This window comes from Adiantum capillus-veneris, chromosome 26 (genome assembly GCF_014529385.1).
Source record: "Adiantum capillus-veneris isolate H3 chromosome 26, ASM1452938v2, whole genome shotgun sequence".
Taxonomy (NCBI): domain Eukaryota; kingdom Viridiplantae; phylum Streptophyta; class Polypodiopsida; order Polypodiales; family Pteridaceae; genus Adiantum; species Adiantum capillus-veneris.
The window spans coordinates 39436650-39456653 of record NC_140956.1 but is presented as its reverse complement, the minus strand read 5'-3'; the positions used below and the strand labels follow the sequence as shown (position 1 = coordinate 39456653).

The 20004-nt window shown below is 45.1% G+C and overlaps 1 protein-coding gene across 2 annotated transcripts in view; it reads right to left on the bottom strand.

Moving 5' to 3' along the window:
- The window catches only part of LOC147423298 (uncharacterized), a 34704-nt gene extending 15138 nt beyond the window's left edge, over positions 1 to 19566 (bottom strand). The window contains exons 1-3 of one of the 2 annotated variants that reach the window (XM_086502119.1): positions 19310 to 19566; positions 19015 to 19221; positions 18846 to 18926 (exon numbers count right to left, since the gene is read on the bottom strand). In XM_086502119.1, the coding sequence (XP_086358245.1) occupies positions 18846 to 18926; positions 19015 to 19221; positions 19310 to 19439 (418 nt within the window). In that variant the 5' untranslated portion in view covers positions 19440 to 19566. Of the gene's footprint in view, positions 1 to 18845; positions 18927 to 19014 lie in introns of both variants that reach the window. The other variant, XM_086502118.1, reaches the window with a different exon arrangement.
- Positions 19567 to 20004: the final 438 nt, after the last annotated feature.

Here is a 20004-nt window from a genome sequence, read left to right as displayed (position 1 = left end):
TATGCAAAGGGGAAGCAACCTCTGCAAACTTTCGAATGAACCGCCTGTAGTACGAACACAGTCCCAAGAAGCTTCTAACTTCATGGACATTCTTCAAATCGGGCCAATCACGGATAGTCTCTATCTAGGCCGGATCCATTTGCACTCCTGCTGCTGACACAATGTGTCCCAAAAAGTGTATCTCTGGTAGAAAATTTTCACTTTTCTTTGCATTAAACACTAATTGTAATCTCGTAATGCCTGAAAGACCTGAAGCAGATGATCTCTATGTTCTACCTCATTCTTGGAGAAAACAATGATATCGTCAAAGAAAGTCCCAACAAATAGCCTGTACTCTCGAAAAATCATGTCCATCATCCGGTTAAATGTCGCACGAGCATTGGTTAAGCTCAAAGGCATCACCAAAAACTCAAATAACCCAAAAGTCGTCCGAAATGCTGTCTTGTAGACGTCTCCCGGTACGATTCTGATCTGATGATATCCACTCTTCAAATCAATCCTACTAAAGCATGAGGATCCCTGTAATCTGTCGAGTATATCATTGATCCTAGGAATCGGAAATCTGTTCTTGATGGTGATTTTGTTGAGAGCTCTATATTCGATGCACATTCTCCAAGATCCGTCTTTCTTCAAAACCAACAACACTGGAGAGCAATACGGTGAAGTACTAGGCTGGACAAGACCCTTTTCCAAGAGGTCTTTCACTTGGTTCATAATCTCTTCATTCTGTGCTCGGCTCACACGATAAGGTGGCCTGTTCGGCGGCGTGCTTCCAGGTATCAGAACAATGGTATGATCTTCAGGACGAGCAGGTGGTAACTCGCCTGGCAGGCCCTCTGAGAAGCAATCAGCATGAGAGTGGAGAAAATCTTTGCGTTCTTTGTTAAGTTTAGACATATTTGTCCTATCACTCATCACTCAACTCTTTCATAAAGATCGAGTAAACAAACAGACTAGATTTCATTAACTTTGAAATGGCCGAAGCCGATACAATAGGGACAGACTCGCCCTTCAGTTTTATATCGAGTACAATGGTTATGCACCTCTCTATAGTTAATGTCGCTTTCCTATGTCGCTTTCCTCGCCCGATAGTCGACCACGGCGTTGTTCTTGTGGTACCAGGGAATTCCCAAGAGAACATCACAACCTTCCAAAGGCATTATGTAAAAGTCCTCGTGCCCCAAATACCCCTGATAATGCAACCGAAGTTTGCCAATGACACGTGTAATGGCTACGTCCCTACCAGGTGCCGCTAGAACTGCCTCTGCAAGTGGTCCCATCCGATCAGGAGTTATCTAGAGCCGTGTGGCCAATTCCGCTGAAATGAAGTTCGCCTTGGCTCCTCCATCAAAGAAGATCAAGGCTTCTTGGTCTTTCACTTTGCCCCAAGCTCGGCAAAGTTCTATATTCTCGTCCATCGTGCTGGGATCGGTACCCACGCAATCTGGAACCAGTCCTGTTTTCATCTTGCCTTTTCTTCCACCTTCCTCAACTGTTCTCGAACTCTCAGGCCTTTCGTCGTCCTTGTCATTCTGTTCTTTCGATGCCTTTTTAGGGCACTTCGCGGAGATATGTCCAGTTTCCCCGCATCCAAAGCACTTCCCCTCCCTGATGAAGCGAGCTCTCTCCTGAAAGCTTGGGTCGTGCATCTTTCTTTTCTGAGTTGCTGAAACCGGCCTGTGGTGGGGCGATAGGCGTTGGCTTTCACCCGTAATTCTTTACTTTAGACACACACACAGAGAGCACTTTGCAAAGAAAACCTGCGACGGAAATTAACACTTAATCACACACACGGCTCGAAAGCTAGAATGCCCCGAGTAGACGCTGACAACCTGTAGGCCCCAAAATCGGCGCCCCTTTTCATATTTCTTTATTCTTTAAGAGGGTAAATTTACAAAGTAGAGTCCTGGGAATCCTTTGTCTATATCCAACTAGATACCACTTGATTTGGCCAAATTTCGGTAGCATAACAGCCCCAAAACTTGCGCGAAACCAATTCCCCTGCTGGAACTCACTTCCACTGGCATAAACCCTATGATTCCTGCCCAAAAACAGTAAATTCAGCACGTTGTATTTACTGGTTTTTGCCCTGCTTTCAGCCCCAAACAGTCCCCTAACTGTCCTCTGCTAGTGGGGCACTATTCCCAATGGTTCTGGCGTCCGTATGGCTGAAAAACAGTCAATTTACAGCGCATACATAGCGCTGAAAACGCACCTTTACGGTGAGGTTATGACCCTCACCGGTGCCTGCTTTGGAGTAGCAGCTAGCTACCCCTGTTACTGCTCAAGGAGGCTCTTGCCTCAACACAAAAGCATGAACCCACACAGTTGTACATCAGTCAAATGAAGAGCCCTCTTGTGGAGCATCACATAACTGCACGTAGGGGAGAGAGAGAGCAGTGTGTAGCGTGCAGGGCATCACTCTTAGCACCACACTGTACATGAGAGGGAAAGAAAGCACTCCATAGCTCTTAACCTATTGACAGGTTCTCAATGAAGCATCCCCCCAGCATAAATCGAGTGCCCCCTCTGCTGCCCTTGACCTGTAATGCATCTCTGAACAAATAGATGCAAAAAGGGGAGGATTTCCATGGCTGCCAAAACCTGTGTATCACTGAAAACGCAGCAAAACAGCCCTGTAAACACGCATCTAATGCCTTCCAATGCTGAAAATGAGCTCCTTGGACCTAGGTAAAGTCATGGGAAGCTCAAAAATGGAGAGAAATGGCTGAAAATCATAGTTATCAGCCTCCAAAACTGCTCCAAAAAGTCAGTTACGAGTTCTGTAACAGACTTGGACACTCCAAGTCAAGAATCAATCGCGACAGCATCAAATAACCACTTCAAACAATTCACAGATCACAATAGAGTTGCACTGGCCCGGCGGAGTTCCGTACATAGAGATATTGGCCCCAAAGACTGACGCCCCTTTCGGTATTTCTTTTTATATTAATCAGTTCAAAGTACAAGAGAGTGGGTCTGGATTCACTCTCAGACTCTGCGTCCAGATGCTCTGAGAAGTGAGGCCCTCACCACTAATTTAAAGGTTACAAGGGATGCCCAAAAGCAGAGCCCCAAAAGCTTCAAATCAAAAGCAACTGCTCTCTCTCTCTCTCACAGAGAGTCAAACCTTGAAAGCAAAAGCATTCTCTCTCTCTTTCTCATTGCGTAGAGAAAAAGCAAGATTTGCGTCGCTCATCATTATAAATTTTTATTTTTTTTTAAAAAGGGTTTTTGGCAAAAATTAGGGTTTGCAAGAATTTTAGGGTTTCTGGCAAAAATTAGGGTTTCTGTTGTCCGTAGCCACGTCATCACTTTGTGACAAGTTCTCTTCTCCCAGACTGGGTAAATTGGCCAAAAAGTGCCACTTGGCGCTCATACATGCAATTTTCCCGCTTTGGGCTTCCTGCTTAAAAATCTCTCAACTACTGGTGCATCAGTTGACTTTGCAGCAGAGTAATAAAATGTTCCCCTTGTCATTCCGAAGGTAATGACGTGAACACATTTTATGGCCCAAAATAGCAATTCCCTAAATTTTAGGAGATGCTTCTGTTGGGCTCCCACTGGTCATTTGACCATCTATCCTCATTGGGACCGCATCTAAAAGTGCAATGTGGCCCAACTGTCGGATACTTTTTGTTGGTGATCCCACCTTGACTTTATGCCTTTATTGAGTTCAGTTCCTAGTATCCACCAACTTGCTAAGTGCGACGGGGGGACCTACATAAACTTGCTCTGAGCCTAGACATCCTCTTACTATACGAATTCCAGTGCCGACCAACTTCCCATCTGCGGGTGAAACTACCGTTCACATTGGCCATACAATGTCCGACCATTTACAACTTTAAAAAGAGGGTCTCAAAAATTAAACAAAAATCATTGGAAAGAAACCAACAACTAAGGTTAGCAGTTGCCACGTCCTCGTGACAGTTGCTCTTTCTCTTTCTACTTTCATTAATCAAAGTCTGTTCAGCTCTTTGTGTCATGATCTCATTGGTGGGGTAAGTCAGACTGCCAGAGTGGATGGCAAAACCCCGTTTCGCATGACTCATCCACTCCTGAATAGAAGTTGACTTCTGTTCCAAGCAGTGATCTCGGATCTCTGTAGGTAGACCCAAGGTGAACCGCTCAATCTGTTCCTTGAACGAGATCTTCTTAAATGAAGAAGCGGGTAGAAAAGAGCTCCAGAATCTCTCGCAATAAGCGTTCACTGTGTCCTTCTTGGTCATCCGAAGATCGTTCCAAGCAGTTCGTATATCAAGTTCATACTCTCGAGTCAACCAAGAAGAAATAAAAAGCCTTTTGAATTTCAGCCATTTAATTGGCGGTCTTGCTTAATAGAAGCGTGGACCACCAAGTTCGAGCATTCCCCTTAGAGTAAGAGGCAGCTCTCCGAATCTTAGAGTGCTCTGAGTAACGTCCTCCTGCAAAAGCTATGTCAAACTACTGTACAAAAGACAGCCTTCAAAGCATCTCTATATTCCGAAAACATGTCAAATTTAATTGACTGTCCACCTTCCATAAACTCTCGGACTTTCTTGCTTTTGTCTTCCAGAAAGTCATATTGGTTGGCTTTGTAAAAATTCTTCTTCTTTGCATAAAAGTTGCTCTCATCAGAGTCTGAACTGTTTGTAGACGAGTCCTCTATTAGAACTGTCACTCACGGGACGAGACTTTGGCTTCTTTGCCTTTTTCTTGCCCTTTCCGAAGCGTTGTGTTGCTAATTGGACTATTTTCTTATTTCTAATGATTAATCTCTTTTTTAGGATATTTTATTATGTGAACTAAGAACTGTTAAAAGATTGTAGCTACAGGAACTGCCATCAAGAACGGACAAACTCTGATGTGTCATTTGATGGGTGACAGTAAACATCGCGAAGGAGTTTCCGTAAGTTCGGTGGAAAGAGCCGGGTTACGAGTGCCCCTGATGCGTCACATGATGGGTGACGGGTGCATCAGTAAGGGGGCATCCCATAGGCTAAGGAGGAAATCCGAACTGAGTAAGAAAATACGCGTAAGAACGCAAGCACAAGAATAAAGATGGGTTCAATGAAGCTTTTTACGAAAAGCAAGAACAGTCGCGGGAGGGCAGATGCTTTCCCGCGAGGAGTCTGTGTCTGCATTGCATCTGTGTCGTGTCCTGCACCCGAGGACGCCTGGAATGTGTTCGTGTAGCATTGTTTTCACTAACTGAGTGAGTTTTTAAAGTTTGAACAGGTTCACACTTTATTTTATAAAGTGGCCGGTCACTTTTAAGTGACCAGGCCCTTTTATTAATAAAATAAAGCAAGCAAGGCTCTTAAAAAAAAAGCCAGCGCTAAAAGCTAACGCAAGGGGCTGAAATTGTGATCTCTCTCTCTCCTCTCTCTAGGAGCGCCAGGCTCTGCTTTTTGGGCCTCTTTTCCCGCCGGGTGCCAGACCCTATAAAAGGGTAAGCCAACGTTCCAGTTTTCAAGAGGCTGGAAGCAGCAGGAAGTGTTAGCGCTGGGAGACTGGCGACGGAAATTGCAAGTACTCACGTGACGACTGAGTACGGGGGTCGATTCTCCGAGCAAGGAGCGACAGGTATAAGGTGTTGATACGCATTGAGAATTGTTGCTTTGTGTGGTTTGTTTTGCAGGAATCTCCCGTCTTACGGGAAGGCCCTTAACGGGAAGTACGGCTTCACGCCTAAGTCCCTTACGGGAAGGAACGGCCTTGTGCCCAAGCCCTTTACGGGAAAGCATGACCTTCGGGTCTAAGATTACAGAACGGAGGGGTTTCCTCGGGTTCTCGTGCTTGTATATGAATTCTCTCTGAATAAAAGAATACTCTTAACGGGGGGGGACCAGCCCATCTTCTGGTCCCCAATACTCTGTCGATCTTCTCCCTTCTCTCATGTTTGCAAAGTATTATAATTTTCAGATTTTCTAAGTGCTCGTGTACGCTCCCGTTTTGTGACAGTGGTATCAAAGCTCGGACTCCTCTCTTTTTCTGCAAAGAAGGACGATTTCGGGAAGAACGGGAAGAACCATGTCGGGCCAAGGGAGAAGCGTTGAAGAGGAGCTTCAACAAGTGCAAGCTCAGCTTGCGGATTTGTTATTGTTTCCAGACGTCCAAAAGCTCTTGGACGGAATGAAGAAAACGAATGGAACTGATGCAGCCAAGCATCCAGACAACACTGTTGGCGTGAGACCACAGAAGGCAAGAGAAGAAGAACGTGCCGAGGTGCACAAAGGATCTTCGGATCGGAATGAACGGCCTATTTCACGGAAAGGCCAGGAAAAAGCGCTCTCGCTGCTAGACGAGAGCAAGGACATCTCTATCTCATCTCCATCCTACTCTCCTGATTATACTTCTACTTCTCGATCATCTCGTCAGAAGAAGGAAGCCGCTACTACTGCCACTACCCTACATCAACCTAAAGATAAGCCTCGATTCAAGAAGCATGGTCGCAAGTCTCAACATCGCATGAGAGTCTTCAAATCGGGCGACAAGGACATCAAGTTCGAAACCTACAACGGACGGAGAGACATCTCCAAGGCTTTGTCCTTCATCAGACAGTTTGAAGTGCACTGTCCTTCATCAGACAGTTTGAAGTCGCCTTTACCAATGGGCACTTCACAGAAAGATCCAAATTACGCCATGTGGGGATGCACCTCAAGGAAACGGAAAGTAATTGGTGGTTAGCCAAGATTCTGGAAGGTTCTCAGGCCAGAACTTGGGAGAGCTTCAAATCTAAATTTTATGAACAATTTCTTCCACCTGACTTCAAGCAGGACATACGGAAGGAATGGGACTGGCTTGCCCAGAAGGAACATGAAAGAGTAACGACTTATGTGGACAAGTATTGGTCGGTTCTTCTGAAGGTCACTCCCTTCATGAAGATTGCCGACGAGGAAAAGAAACGAAAGTTCGAAGCGGGTCTCCAACCGTAGCTTCGAAAGAGTATGAAGGTGTATCCGCATGATACTCTTCAGAGGATGATGGAGTTAGCAATCATTGCTGAGGATTTGCACTCAACTGGGACGCCCAGAAAGATGGAGCATAGCACTTACCGTGCAAGACAAAGAGGGGTCTACGATGACCAAGGGGGCCACGGAAGAAAACGTCCTCCGTCTAGGGACGATGATCATTCTAAGAAGCCAGAGGGCACTGGCAAGCGAACTAAGTATCTTTCTCCTACTCAACTTCAAACTTTCAGAGAGGAAGGAAGATGCTTCTACTGTGGCGAGAAAGGACATATGAAACCGGATTGCCCGCTAAAGCAGCAACAGCAAGAACAAGCCTCTACGAGGCAAGAGAAAGCAAGGAAGGAACCCGCACCGCCAAGCTCGAACTCAATCCCAGATGTTCAAGGAAACACAGAAATGGAGAAAGGGAAGCGTCAACTTCTGAAGGGCTGGGGGTCTTTGAACAACTAGCGAGTACTGATTCTTTATGATCCAGGATCCACGGATAACTTCATCTCCCTGGATACTGCAGAACGTTTGTGCCTCACACCGGCTCAGCTTGGCACACCGTTTACATCCGGATCGGCATTCGAGGGGTTGACAACCAATGCAATTCCCATGCAAGGACAGCTCAATCTTCGGATCGGCGAGTACAAGGACCGCGAATCATTTTTGATGGCACCCATCGAGGGATGTGATATCATCTTGGGTATGCCATGGCACTTCCACACGACACCTATTCCCGATTATGTGGAAAAGACCCTCACTTTTGATCACGGGGGTAAGAAAATAAAGATTCATGCTAATGCAGGAGATTGGCAGTTCCCAATTGTAAGCCATATCTCCATTAAGAAAGAAATGAAGAAGTGTGTTTTTGCTTACTTGATTTTTGCACATGAAAAGGATAAAACTAGTAGGGACTCTCTCTCTAGTCTGGAAATTAAGCGTCTTCAATTTATTGAAAAGTACAAAGATTGTTTCACGGAAACACTCCCTGATGAACTCCCTCCGGTACGCCCGGAAGATCACCGCATAGATCTCATACCGGGTAGCTCGCCTCCCAATCAACCCCCTTGTCGGGTAAGTCTTGCTCAGCAAGAGGAAATTTTGAAGCAAGTCAACGAGCTTCTAGAGAAAGGGTTAGTACGGCCAAGTGCTTCACCCTACTGCTCTCCAGTTCTACAGGTGCAGAAGAAAGATGGCACGTTTCGAATGTGCATAGACTATAGGTCTTTAAACAAGATCACAATCAAGAATCGCTTTCCGATCCCTCGGATTGATGATATACTTGATAAGTTGCAGAGTGCAAGCGTCTTTAGTCGCATAGACTTAAAGAGTGGGTATCATCAGATACGGATCGCCCCTGAGGATGTCCACAAGACTGCTTTCCGTACAACCTTTGGACTATATGAATTTTTGGTAATGCCTTTCGGCTTGACCAATGCTCCTGCGACCTTCAATCGCATGATGGACCGCATTTTCAGCCCGTATCGAGCTTTTACGGGAGTATTCTTTGACGACATACTCATCTTCTCTAAGTCAGAAGAGGAACATCGGAAGCACTTGGACTTAAGTGTTTCAAGAATTGCGAAAGCATGAGTTGCATGTGAATGCAAAGAAGAGCGAGTTCTTTCTCTCAGAGATACACTATCTCGGCCATATAGTCTCTCACAATCAAGTGAGTATGGATCCTGCCAAGATCCGAGTGGTAGAAGATTGGCCTATTCCCACTACGGTACATGATGTACGTAGCTTTCTGGGATTATGTTCATACTATCGAAGGTTTGTCCGAGGATTTGCTCATGTAGCAGGACCACTTCATGATTTGACAAAGAAGAAGATTCCTTTCAGATGGGGATCGAGACAACAAGGAGCTTTTGATCGGCTCAAGTACTTGCTAAGCCATGGACCTATTTTGATAGTGCCTGACTTAAGAAAACCATTTGAGGTTCACTGCGATGCTTCAGGCGATTGCATCGAAGCAGTGTTAAACCAAGAAGGCCATGCAGTGGCCTACAAAAGTAGACGGCTCAAGGATGCAGAGTTGCATGCATCAATCTACGAAAAGGAACTCACGGCTGTGATTCACGCCTTCTCCAACTAGAAGCACTATCTTCTAGGAGCGGATTTTGTGATCAAGACTGATCACCAGAGTTTGCGGTATTTTCTTACGCAAAGGAAACTATCTGAGAAGCAGATGAGATGGGCAAACTTTTTGTCTATGTTTCACTTCGAGATCCTTCACACAGCTGGGAGCAAGAATGTGGTCGCAGACGCATTGTCTAGGCGGCCAAGGGTGAACGCTATCACTTCGGTGTATCACCAAGAATTAGAAGCACTACCGGATTTGTATCCGAATGATCCAGACTTCTCCACCATTTGGGGAAAGCTACATCGTGGAGAGAATGAGTTTCCCTATTCCATTCGGGACGGTTATCTCTACCACCATCAGGCCATATGTGTGGCGGAACCATTAAGAAAGAAGATCATGGATGAAGCACACGCTTTGCCTTATGCGGGTCATCGGGGTATTCTCCCTACGACCTTACCAATGGAAAGATATTTCTTTTGGCCTAACCTTAGAGCAAACATTGATAAGTATGTCAGGGAATGCTTGGTTTGCCAAAAAGTGAAGTATGATCGGCATAAGACGCCTGGGTTGCTACAACCTTTGCCTGTGCCTAATGAACCTTGGGAAAGTATTGCCATGGACTTCATCATGGACCTCCCTAGAACTCAGACTGGAAATGACGCGATCTGGACCATTGTGGACAGGTTTAGCAAGCAAGCACACTTTATACCAGTCAAGACAACGATCAAAGCAGATCATATGGCTAGGGTCTTTCTAGCACAGATCTTTAAGCATCATGGAATGCCTAAGTCTATTGTGAGTGATCGAGATCCTCGCATGACAGGAAATTTTTGGCATGCCTTGATGGATAATCTTGGTACGAAGCTGAATTTTTCATCTGCCGCCTCAAACGGACGGGCAAAGTGAGATAGCCAATTCCACAGTATTGGATATGTTAAAAGCTTATGTGTCAGACCGGCAATCTGACTGGGAGAAATATTTGCCTCTTGTCGAGTATGCGTATAACAATACCATACACTCATCGACGGGGAAAGCACCTTTTGAGATTCTCTATGGTAAGTCTTTGCTTCCACCCATCCTTTTAACTAAGGATAAGATCTTTGCAGCAGATGAATTTGTCCGGGATTTGGACACAGCCTACGGGCAAGTTAGGAGAGCTATTCTACGCTCTCAAGAAAAGCATAAGAAAGCTGCAGACAAGCACACAAGGAATCTAGACTTAACAGTCGGACAGTTAGTCTTACTCAAGTTTGAGAAGGCAAGACTTAAGAAACAAGCGTCTCATAAGGGGAAGGTGGTAAAACTTTCTACCCGCTACTATGGGCCGTTTAAGATCACTGAGCGAGTGAATGATGTCACTTTCCGATTAGAGCTACCGCCTAATTGGAAGATCCATAATGCTTTCCATGTCGGTTTACTCCGGCCGTATGTGGGACCGCCTCCAAGCCAGCCTAGTGCTGAGGAACCTCCTGAGGTTGAGGAAACAGAGAAATACTCCTACCAGAGCAGATAGTAAGTCATCAGGAGCGGTCTCTCAAATCCGGAAAGATAACACGGAAGTATTTCGTTAAGTTTAAGAACTATTCGAATCTAGATGCTCAGTGGATGACGCAAGAGGAATTAGCAGCTTATCCCGAGATACTAGAGGTATATGTCCAAGCACTACAGTTGAGGTCAACTATTTAGAAGCCAGAGGGATGTTGCTAATTGGACTATTTTCTTATTTCTAATGATTAATCTCTTTTTTAGGATATTTTATTATGTGCACTAAGAACTGTTAAAAGATTGTAGCTACAGGAACTGCCATCAAGAACGGACAAACTCTGATGTGTCATTTGATGGGTGACAGTAAACATCGCGAAGGAGTTTCCGTAAGTTCGGTGGAAAGAGCCGGGTTACGAGTGCCCCTGATGCGTCACATGATGGGTGACGGGTGCATCAGTAAGGGGGCATCCCGTAGGCTAAGGAGGAAATCCGAACTGAGTAAGAAAATACGCGTAAGAACGCAAGCACAAGAATAAAGATGGGTTCAATGAATCTTTTTACGAAAAGCAGGAACAGTCGCGGGAGGGCAGATGCTTTCCCACGAGGAGTCTGTGTCTGCATTGCATCTGTGTCGTGTCCTGCACCCGGGGACGCCTGGAATGTGTTCGTGTAGCATTGTTTTCACTAACTGAGTGAGTTTTTAAAGTTTGAACAGGTTCACACTTTATTTTATAAAGTGGCCGGTCACTTTTAAGTGACCAGCCCTTTTATTAATAAAATAAAGCAAGCAAGGCTCTTAAAAGCCAGCGCTAAAAGCTAACGCAGGGGGCTGAAATTGCGATCTCTCTCTCTCCTCTCTCTAGGAGCGCCAGGCTCTGCTTTTTGGGCCTCTTTTCCCGCCGGGTGCCAGACCCTATAAAAGGGTAAGCCAGCGTTCCAGTTTTCAAGAGGCTGGAAGCAGCAGGAAGTGCTAGCGCTGGGATTCTGGAGTAGATGCTGGCGACGGAAATTGCAAGTGCTCGCGTGACGACTGAGTACGGGGGTCGATTCTCCGAGCAAGGAGCGACAGGTATAAGGTGTTGATACGCATTGAGAATTGTTACTTTGTGTGGTTTGTTTTGCAGGAATCTCCCGTCTTACGGGAAGGCCCTTAACGGGAAGTACGGCTTCACGCCTAAGTCCCTTACGAGAAAGTACGGCTTCGCGCCTAAGTCCCTTACGGGAAGGAACGGCCTTGTGCCCAAGCCCTTTACGGGAAAGCACGACCTTCGGGTCTAAGATTACAGAACGGAGGGGTTTCCTCGGGTTCTCGTGCTTGTATATGAATTCTCTCTGAATAAAAGAATACTCTTAACGGGGGGGGACCAGCCCATCTTCTGGTCCCCAATACTGTGTCGATCTTCTCCCTTCTCTCATGTTTGCAAAGTATTATAATTTTCAGATTTTCTAAGTGCTCGTGTACGCTCCCGTTTTGTGACACGTTGCTTCTTGCTTCGCTTTTTGCCTTTTCGGTCTTCTTCGCTCGAGTTAGATGAGCTAGAAGAACTGTCAAAAGAAGAAGAAGAACTAGGTACTCCTTCAAATCGAACACGCTTCTTCTGTATATTTGCCTTTTCAAATGTCGACTGACGACCCAAATAGCTCGGAAAGTCGGTGCCTTTCTTCTGCTTTTTGCCGTGCTTTTCAGCTTTGTTTTGTGCGTCAAAAAACTGAGCAATTCGTGCATCCACCACCTCATCTAATTACTTCTTTGTATACTTCTTGGGATGTTAGGTGCAGCGGAATGAATGTTTGCGCTTTGCTCAAGATGAATGCTCCGAACTGTGCTCAAGGTTCCTTTTGTTCTTATGGAAGGGAGAGCCTTCCGTTCTTAATGAGAGAATGCTATGATCACAAACAAAGTGAATGGACACTGTGTGTGCAAGTGTATGAGACTGAGAGATAGAGAGAGAAGAGAGATACGACACCAGAGACGTAAAACCCTCCTCCGAAGGCCCCACTCTCGTCGGCGAGAGTGGTCTACTTATGATTGCACAATCTGGTACAAATGGTATGCATGAGCCTGATGCAAGTCTAGGCTATGTCGACGATGACGACGGGGATGACGAAGTCGACCTAATGGCTGAAATCTGCAATCTTTCTACTACTGTCCAAAAACGCTATGGGTTGAAATCTGCGGCTAATCCAAAAACGCTGATTTGAGGGCTGGTTTGGGGGGTTCTTTGACGCTGAAAATCTGCAGGTTTAGGGCTGAAAACTGATGATCTTCAAGGCTGAAAACTGAGGTCTTTCTGGGGCTAAATCTGCTACTTCTTCATGGGCTGAATCTGCTACCTTTCGGGGCTGATCTTGATGGTCTTTTAGGGCTGCAAATCACTGCATGTGCCGGATCTGCAAGGCTGAGGCTGAAACCAAAAACGTTGGGCTGTTGTAAACCAAAACCGCTAGGGATGCTGTAAACCAAAAACGCTAGGGATGTTGGTCTTTCCAAAAACGCTAGCTTCTCTGTGACTTCCGGCGATGAAAGACGATGCTGATGCAAGCGCTAGTGACTGAGGATGGTTGGCAATGTTCCTTGTTGAAAAACGCTAGAACAATAGGGGATCTTGCTTGAGGGAATCGCCCCCAAGAGTTCTTGTTTGAGAAGTTGCATGTTGAGCGGTGGAGCTCCTGCTGCCTCTTCTGCCATTTAGTGCTAACTTTGGTTTGCTTATATATTTTCTTACCCAAATTGCCCTACCTACTTTCCAACAAAAGTTACTTAAAAATAATAAGTGAAAAATGTCAAAAATAGGGAAAATAGGCTAAATGCATTGGAAAATTCCCCTGAAGGATTTTGATGGATTCTGATGGGAATGCTTATGATCATGCTGTGTGTAACCAGAGGATATGCATCTACACTAAGTGACTGGGCATGCACGATCTGCGAACAGACTCACAAAAGTGCCAGGTCACTTCTAAATCTAGACTGACTGGACTGACTGAACCCTTGTCGTGTTGTAGCTTGTCCACGGACAAATAGGGTTGGATGTGCCACGTGACATCCCCTCCTTTTCAAAGTGAGGTACTGGTACCGAACTGTATGGCGTCGAGGGAGATCGCCAATAGCATCCGGAATCCTGGAAGGGACTCTTCGTCGACCCACTCTGATGTGTGGGTCGTGCGGTACTTGAACTTCGTAAAGGTCTACACCGCTTGCTTCTTTGGGCCGCGGCGAAAGCGACACAAAGTCTTATGTGGCTCCTTCAATGCTTCAACTTTATCGAGAGTCATGCTTCTTTCTTCTTCAAGAATCTCCACGACTGAAAATTCTCGAACCCACTTCCAACACAAAAACATGAACATACCCATTCCATGTAAAGTGAGTGGAAAAAATCTTGTCTTCCTCAAAGACTGTGCATGCAATGTAGATGAACAAAGAGACGGAGTGCTAACCCGTTCACCACACACACTCAAACAATGAGATCGAATCTTGTCTTTCTGATCTAAATAAATCAACTGTGGCAATTCACAACCGAAATGCCCATGCTTGGTGCTCATACTTTCATGTGCTCTTTCTAAAGCTGTGTCGTGCCAAGGAAGAGACATGGAATGTGACTTCCTTGAATGCATACTTTTCAGCTTTTCATGAGAAATCCGCATACATCCGTGCTCATTCATGAGTGTATCATGCTCAACAAACAATATGTCATGCCTAGGAAAAGGGATCACATAAAGACGCTGACTAAAATACAAGAAACGATCACGAATGAAACGCTCAAACAATGCGTGCGTATCAATCATGCGAGCACATAATACTTCCTGTGATGGTTCTTTGGACCTAGGCTCGAGAGCCAAGATCGCTTCTTTGGGATCTATCGCATCTTCTTGTGGGGGATCTGTGGACCTCGACGCGAAAGCCAAGATCGATTCTTCGTGATTGATTGAATCTGAAACGAGGTTAACTTCGCTAAAAAAAGCATCCACTAACACATCATCCTTGGGAACAATTACGTCATCTTCATGCAAATCATCATGTTGGTGAGAAATCATAACTTGATCATGCAAACCATCATGCTTGTGAGAAATCACCTCTTGATCATGCAAATCATCATGCTCATCGTTAACATCCAAATCATCATGCTTATCATTGTCAATCAAATCATCATGCAAATCATTGTCATTCAAATCATCATGCTGCTCACAATCATGCAAATCCTCTGTGTCATGCTTTGGAGAAGAAGAGTCTGAGACAGTCTCCTTTTCCCGAATCTCTTGCAACTATGCCTGAGCTTGAGAAACGAGTTGCAAGAACTCTTTCACTTGTTGGTCGCTCTTTCCTTTGACGGCGGCTGCAATTCTTTCTTGGTGTCTGCGCTCCATTTCTGCTTTTCTTTATGCTCTTCTTTCTGCGTGTCTGCGTTCCATTTCTGCCATTCTTTCTGCATTTCTTGCTTCTCGTTCTAACTTCCTTTCCATAAACATCTGGTCCAAAGCCTCCATAGGAGTTAGTGCAATCCTTGACGTAGATGGGGAAGGGGGAGGGTCGGAAAAACCTCCTGGTGGGGAAAATTCTTCTTCGCCTCTCTCATGCTCGTCACTTCTAAGCGAAGTATCCACTCCGCTTCGAGTGATGACCATTCTGAAGTCGTGGGTTCTTGTGGGTCTTGGGTTCTGACGTTCACGAGGAACTTGGGTTCTTGGGGGTCTTTGGTTCTTGGGTTCTTGAGGTTCTTCTTTTGCTTGCAATCTGTGTTCGAGAAGGATCTTCTCTTCACCCGAGTTCTTCTCTTTTCCACAGGCGCACCCCTTGGCGGCCTTGCGCTCACACCAAGGTTGCTTTTTCCCACCTCACTTCGATTGGCCAGCCACTAAATGCACGGTCCGCTCTCAATGAGTGAAAAGAGACACAAGGGCTCTCAATGAGTGAAAAGAGACACAAGGGAAGGCTGGACAAGCACTTCTTTCCTGGGATTCTTGTCATTCTTCAAAAACACGATTAGGAATCGACACGCCCAAGCAAACTTGGGTTCGTGCGACCTTAACAAGCAAAAAAAAATTATTGTGGTTCTTTCCTTGAGTGATACAGAACACTGCCAAAGCTCTGATACCAATGTTAGGTGCAGCGGAATGAATGTTTGCGCTTTGCTCAAGATGAGTGCTCTGAACTGTGCTCAAGGTTCCTTTTGTTCTTATGGAAGGGAGAGCCTTCCATTCTTAATGAGAGAATGCTATGATCACAAACAAAGTGACTGGACACTGTGCGTGCAAGTGTATGAGACTGAGAGATAGAGAGAGGAGAGATACGACACCAGAGATGTAAAACCCTCCTCCGAAGGCCCCACTCTCGTCGGTGAGAGTGGTCTACTTATGATTGCACAATCTGGTACAAATGGTATGCATGAGACTGATGCAAGTCTAGGCTATGTCGATGATGATGACGGGGATGACGAAGTCGACCTAATGGCTGAAATCTGCAATCTTTCTACTACTGTCCAAAAACGCTATGGGCTGAAATCTGCGACTAATCCAAAAACGCTGATTTGGGGGCTGGTTTCGGGGGTTCTTTGACGCTGAAAATCTGCAGGTTTAGGGCTGAAAACTGATGATCTTCAAGGCTGAAAACTGAGGTCTTTCTGGGGCTGAATCTGCTACTTCTTCATGGGCTGAATCTGCTACCTTTCGGGGCTGATCTTGATGGTCTTTTAGGGCTGCAAATCACTGCATGTGCCGGATCTGCAAGGTTGAGGCTGAAACCAAAAACGCTGGGCTGTTGTAAACCAAAAACACTAGGGATGCTGTAAACCAAAAACGCTAGGGATGCTGGTCTTTCCAAAAATGCTAGCTTCTCTGTGACTTCCGGCGATGAAAGACGATGCTAATGCAAGCGCTAGTGACTGAGGATGGCTGGCGATGTTCCTTGTTGAAAAACGCTAGAACAATAGGGGATCTTGCTTGAGGGAATCGCCCCCAAGAGTTCTTGCTTGAGAAGTTGCTTGTTGAGCGGTGGAGCTCCTGCTGCCTCTTCTGCCATTTAGTGCTAACTTTGGTTTGCTTATATATTTTCTTACCTAAATTGCCCTACCTACTTTCCAACAAAAGTCACTTAAAAATAATAAGTGGAAAATGTCAAAAATAGGAAAAATAGGCTAAATGCACTGGAAAATTCCCTGAAGGATTCTGATGGATTATGATGGGAATGCTTATGATCATGTTGTGTGCAACCAAAGGATATGCATCTACACTAAGTGACTAGGCATACACGGTCTGCGAACAGACTCACAAAAGTGCCAGATCACTTCTAAATCTAGACTGACTGGACTGACTAAACCCTTGTCGTACTGTAGCTTGTCCATGGACACATAGGGTTGGATGTGTCACGTACATGGGAACAGGAGGTTTCTTGAGAGCGGGTTTTGGGGGTGGTGTTGTGGTTTTCTACCACTGCATGTGCACCTCCTCCAAAGAGGTCTTGTTCATATATTTTGCCATTTTTAGGTCCTTGGCAAAATTAAGCATCATCTTTGTTGCATCGCCAATCAATTGTCGGCGCTCCATCTCTTGACGCTCAGCCTGAGTAGGCGGAGGCAGGCCATACTCCCCGCGTGAATCTTCGTTGTGATCCCTTCCCGCATCTCCGAATGCAGAGGGAGTCGATCGATCCTTGCCTGAGGCCATAGGTGCCGCAGAAAAAAAAAATTAGGGATCGGACTTCCCGTAGAAGAGAAATCGGCCGTGCTCTGATACCACTGTAACAGACTTGGACACTCCAAGTCAAGAATCTACCGCGACAGCACTAAATAACCACACAATTCACAGTTCACAATTTATTCGACACTGGCCCGGCGGAGTTCCGTGCCTAGAGATATTGGCCCCAAACATTGGCGCCCCTTTCGGTATTTCTTTTTGTATTAATCTGAGTTCAAAGTACAAGAGTGCGGGCAGGCGCTCACACTTAGACTCTGCTTCCAGATGCTCTGAGTTGTGAGAGGCCAACCCGCGTATTTAAAGGTTACAAAAAATGCTAAAAGCAAAGCCCACAAAAGCTTCAAAAGCTTAAATTTTAAAAGCTTTGAAAAATAAAGCAAAAGGGCTTTTTTCCCCTCTCTCTCAACCCTTGCCTAAAATAAAGCAAAAGGGGTTCTCTCTTATCAACTTGCGTAGATTAAAGCAAGTCCGAAAAACTGGCCCAAAAGCAGAAATGCTGCAGCTGCAGCCTTCCGCAATATGCGCCGCAAAACATGGGGATCCGTACAACTGCCACGTGTAAGCTCACCGCGTCAGCGGGGGTTTCCCAATTAGGGTTAGGGTTTCCCACCAGAGGGTGTGTGTGTATAGCGAGCAACCACGTCATCACTTTGTGACAAGCACGATCCTAACAGCATGGACAAAGAACGTGTAGATTCTACAAATTCAAGAGAGAAAGCCGTTCTATGTCAACCTACAAATGGAATCTATGGAGTGGGATGAAGAAGAAACGACAAGAGAAGGAGGAGTTCGTTTTTGCTCTAAAAAGCAGAAATTACATGCTTTTAAACGCTTTTCTATGTTCTTGAGACTTCTAAAGATCTCTTCAATGGTTGAGAATTTGGATATCCGACACAAGGCAAAGTTGATCCTCTCAACGAGCTCTCGACGCAAACAAATTTTGATTCTGACAATTTTGGAGAATTCGGGTTTTCAATAGAAAATTAGGGGTTTTGCTGAAAATTTCAACATGTATAAAAGTAATGTTTTTGGAAGCTCTTGTTATTTGTGTGCAGATGACAGGTGGTAGGAGCAACGAACATGCATATGACAGCATTTGGAAGCATGGAACATCCACTCTTTTGCGACGAGGTGAGCCATCTCCTTGAAAGTTTGCCTATTTTGCAAGTGAAATCGAGGATGGACAAGCCTACAAGATGGGAGGAAAAAGGGTCACGGAGACACAAGCAAGCATGAGCTAAAGATCAGGAAGACTTTAACACGATGAGTATGTGTAATATGGACAAATTTAAATTATTTGAATAGCCTCCAATAGTCAAAAGTTACACATTTGCAACAATATACAAGACTTGATATGAGACAACATAGTGGACATCTCATATATTAAACAGGAAAAAAAACACTACTTAGAATGTTGCTCATGTCCATGTTGCTTGATAAATATGAGGCTTGATTAGGTCACTAACAAGTGAGGAGAGATCTTGGGGAAAGGATCCTATAGACCTTAATCCATCTACTCCAACCTCCAAGCCACGCGCCCAAAATTTAACCACTACAAAACATGGGCCACGCCAACTTTTCTTACTATCACAATTCTTTTGTGTTATTTGGTGGTGATTTAGCTTAAAACCGCTTGTAATAGAACATACCTTTCCTTGAAGTGCAACAATTATTTTCCACCACTTTAACACATCCATGTCTCTCTGGAGCTGAGTAGGCCACAGCCATCCCTATGCACAAGCAAAATAACCACTACAAATGTAACTCAACGAATAATCGTATTCAACATGATCCAATAGAGTGAATATGTAGAATTACCTGCAAAAAGATAAACAGCAGAAACGAAGAAGACGACGAAGGTGGGGATGAAGGCAACAAGCCAAAAGTATTGGGTTGCTTCATATTCTGTGAAGTAGTAGGAATGCATGGAATCATCGGTGATTCCAGAAGCAGGGATGGGATGCTTGGAGCAGAAGGGGCTGCCACCCCCGCTGGGAAAGACGATGTGAAGAGCGACAGAGGCACCTACAGCAACAAAAGTGAAGAGGGAAGCAGCGGCCAGTAGGGAGAGGGGACGCTGCAGGTGCTTCCAGATTCTCTCCTCCTCTCTCACCTCCCTGTACTCCTCCCTTGTCATCAATGCCTGCCGCAGCATCAACGCCATCGCATCCCCTGCTCTCCTCATCGCTCAACAATTCTGGACTTCGATTTCCCTGCGTCCGATCGCGTTGCTGTGAAGGCATACGAATTATGCAGGTAATTTTTAAAATTCTTCCATGCTAGTACAAATCACAGTTCATACGCTGTGTTAAGCTAGTCATTCGTGGGAAAGTTTGATCGTCATTGTAAGTTTTCAGAGTTCTAAGAGTGTAAATGCAGTTTGGCGAAAGGGCAGTCCCTTTGACGACTTAAATTACCCTTCCACCTACTAAGTTCTTCTTGGTGGATTGGCCACCACTCTCACCCGTTCTAAAGGTTTCGTGCGAATTGAATCCAACACTTTTGGGGTGTGTTTGATTTAGTTCAAATGCTCTAGACCAAAAGTGTATTCATAAGATTTTGATCCCATGATGTAAAGTATTGACATAATGGAATTTTTCTTAGTATTTACTTGATTGGCTCAAGACTTTTTGCTTAAATGAGACACCATGCTCATCCACGTGTTAAATCTTATTCGTAGAGTACCTTATTAAATTGGACAATCCATGATTGTTTTGTGTCTTGTAGGCACGTGTTGTCTTTGACAATCAATGGTCTAAGATTGAATCTTTTTTTATTTAACTTTGTTTAATAAAAGCTTTCAAGGGG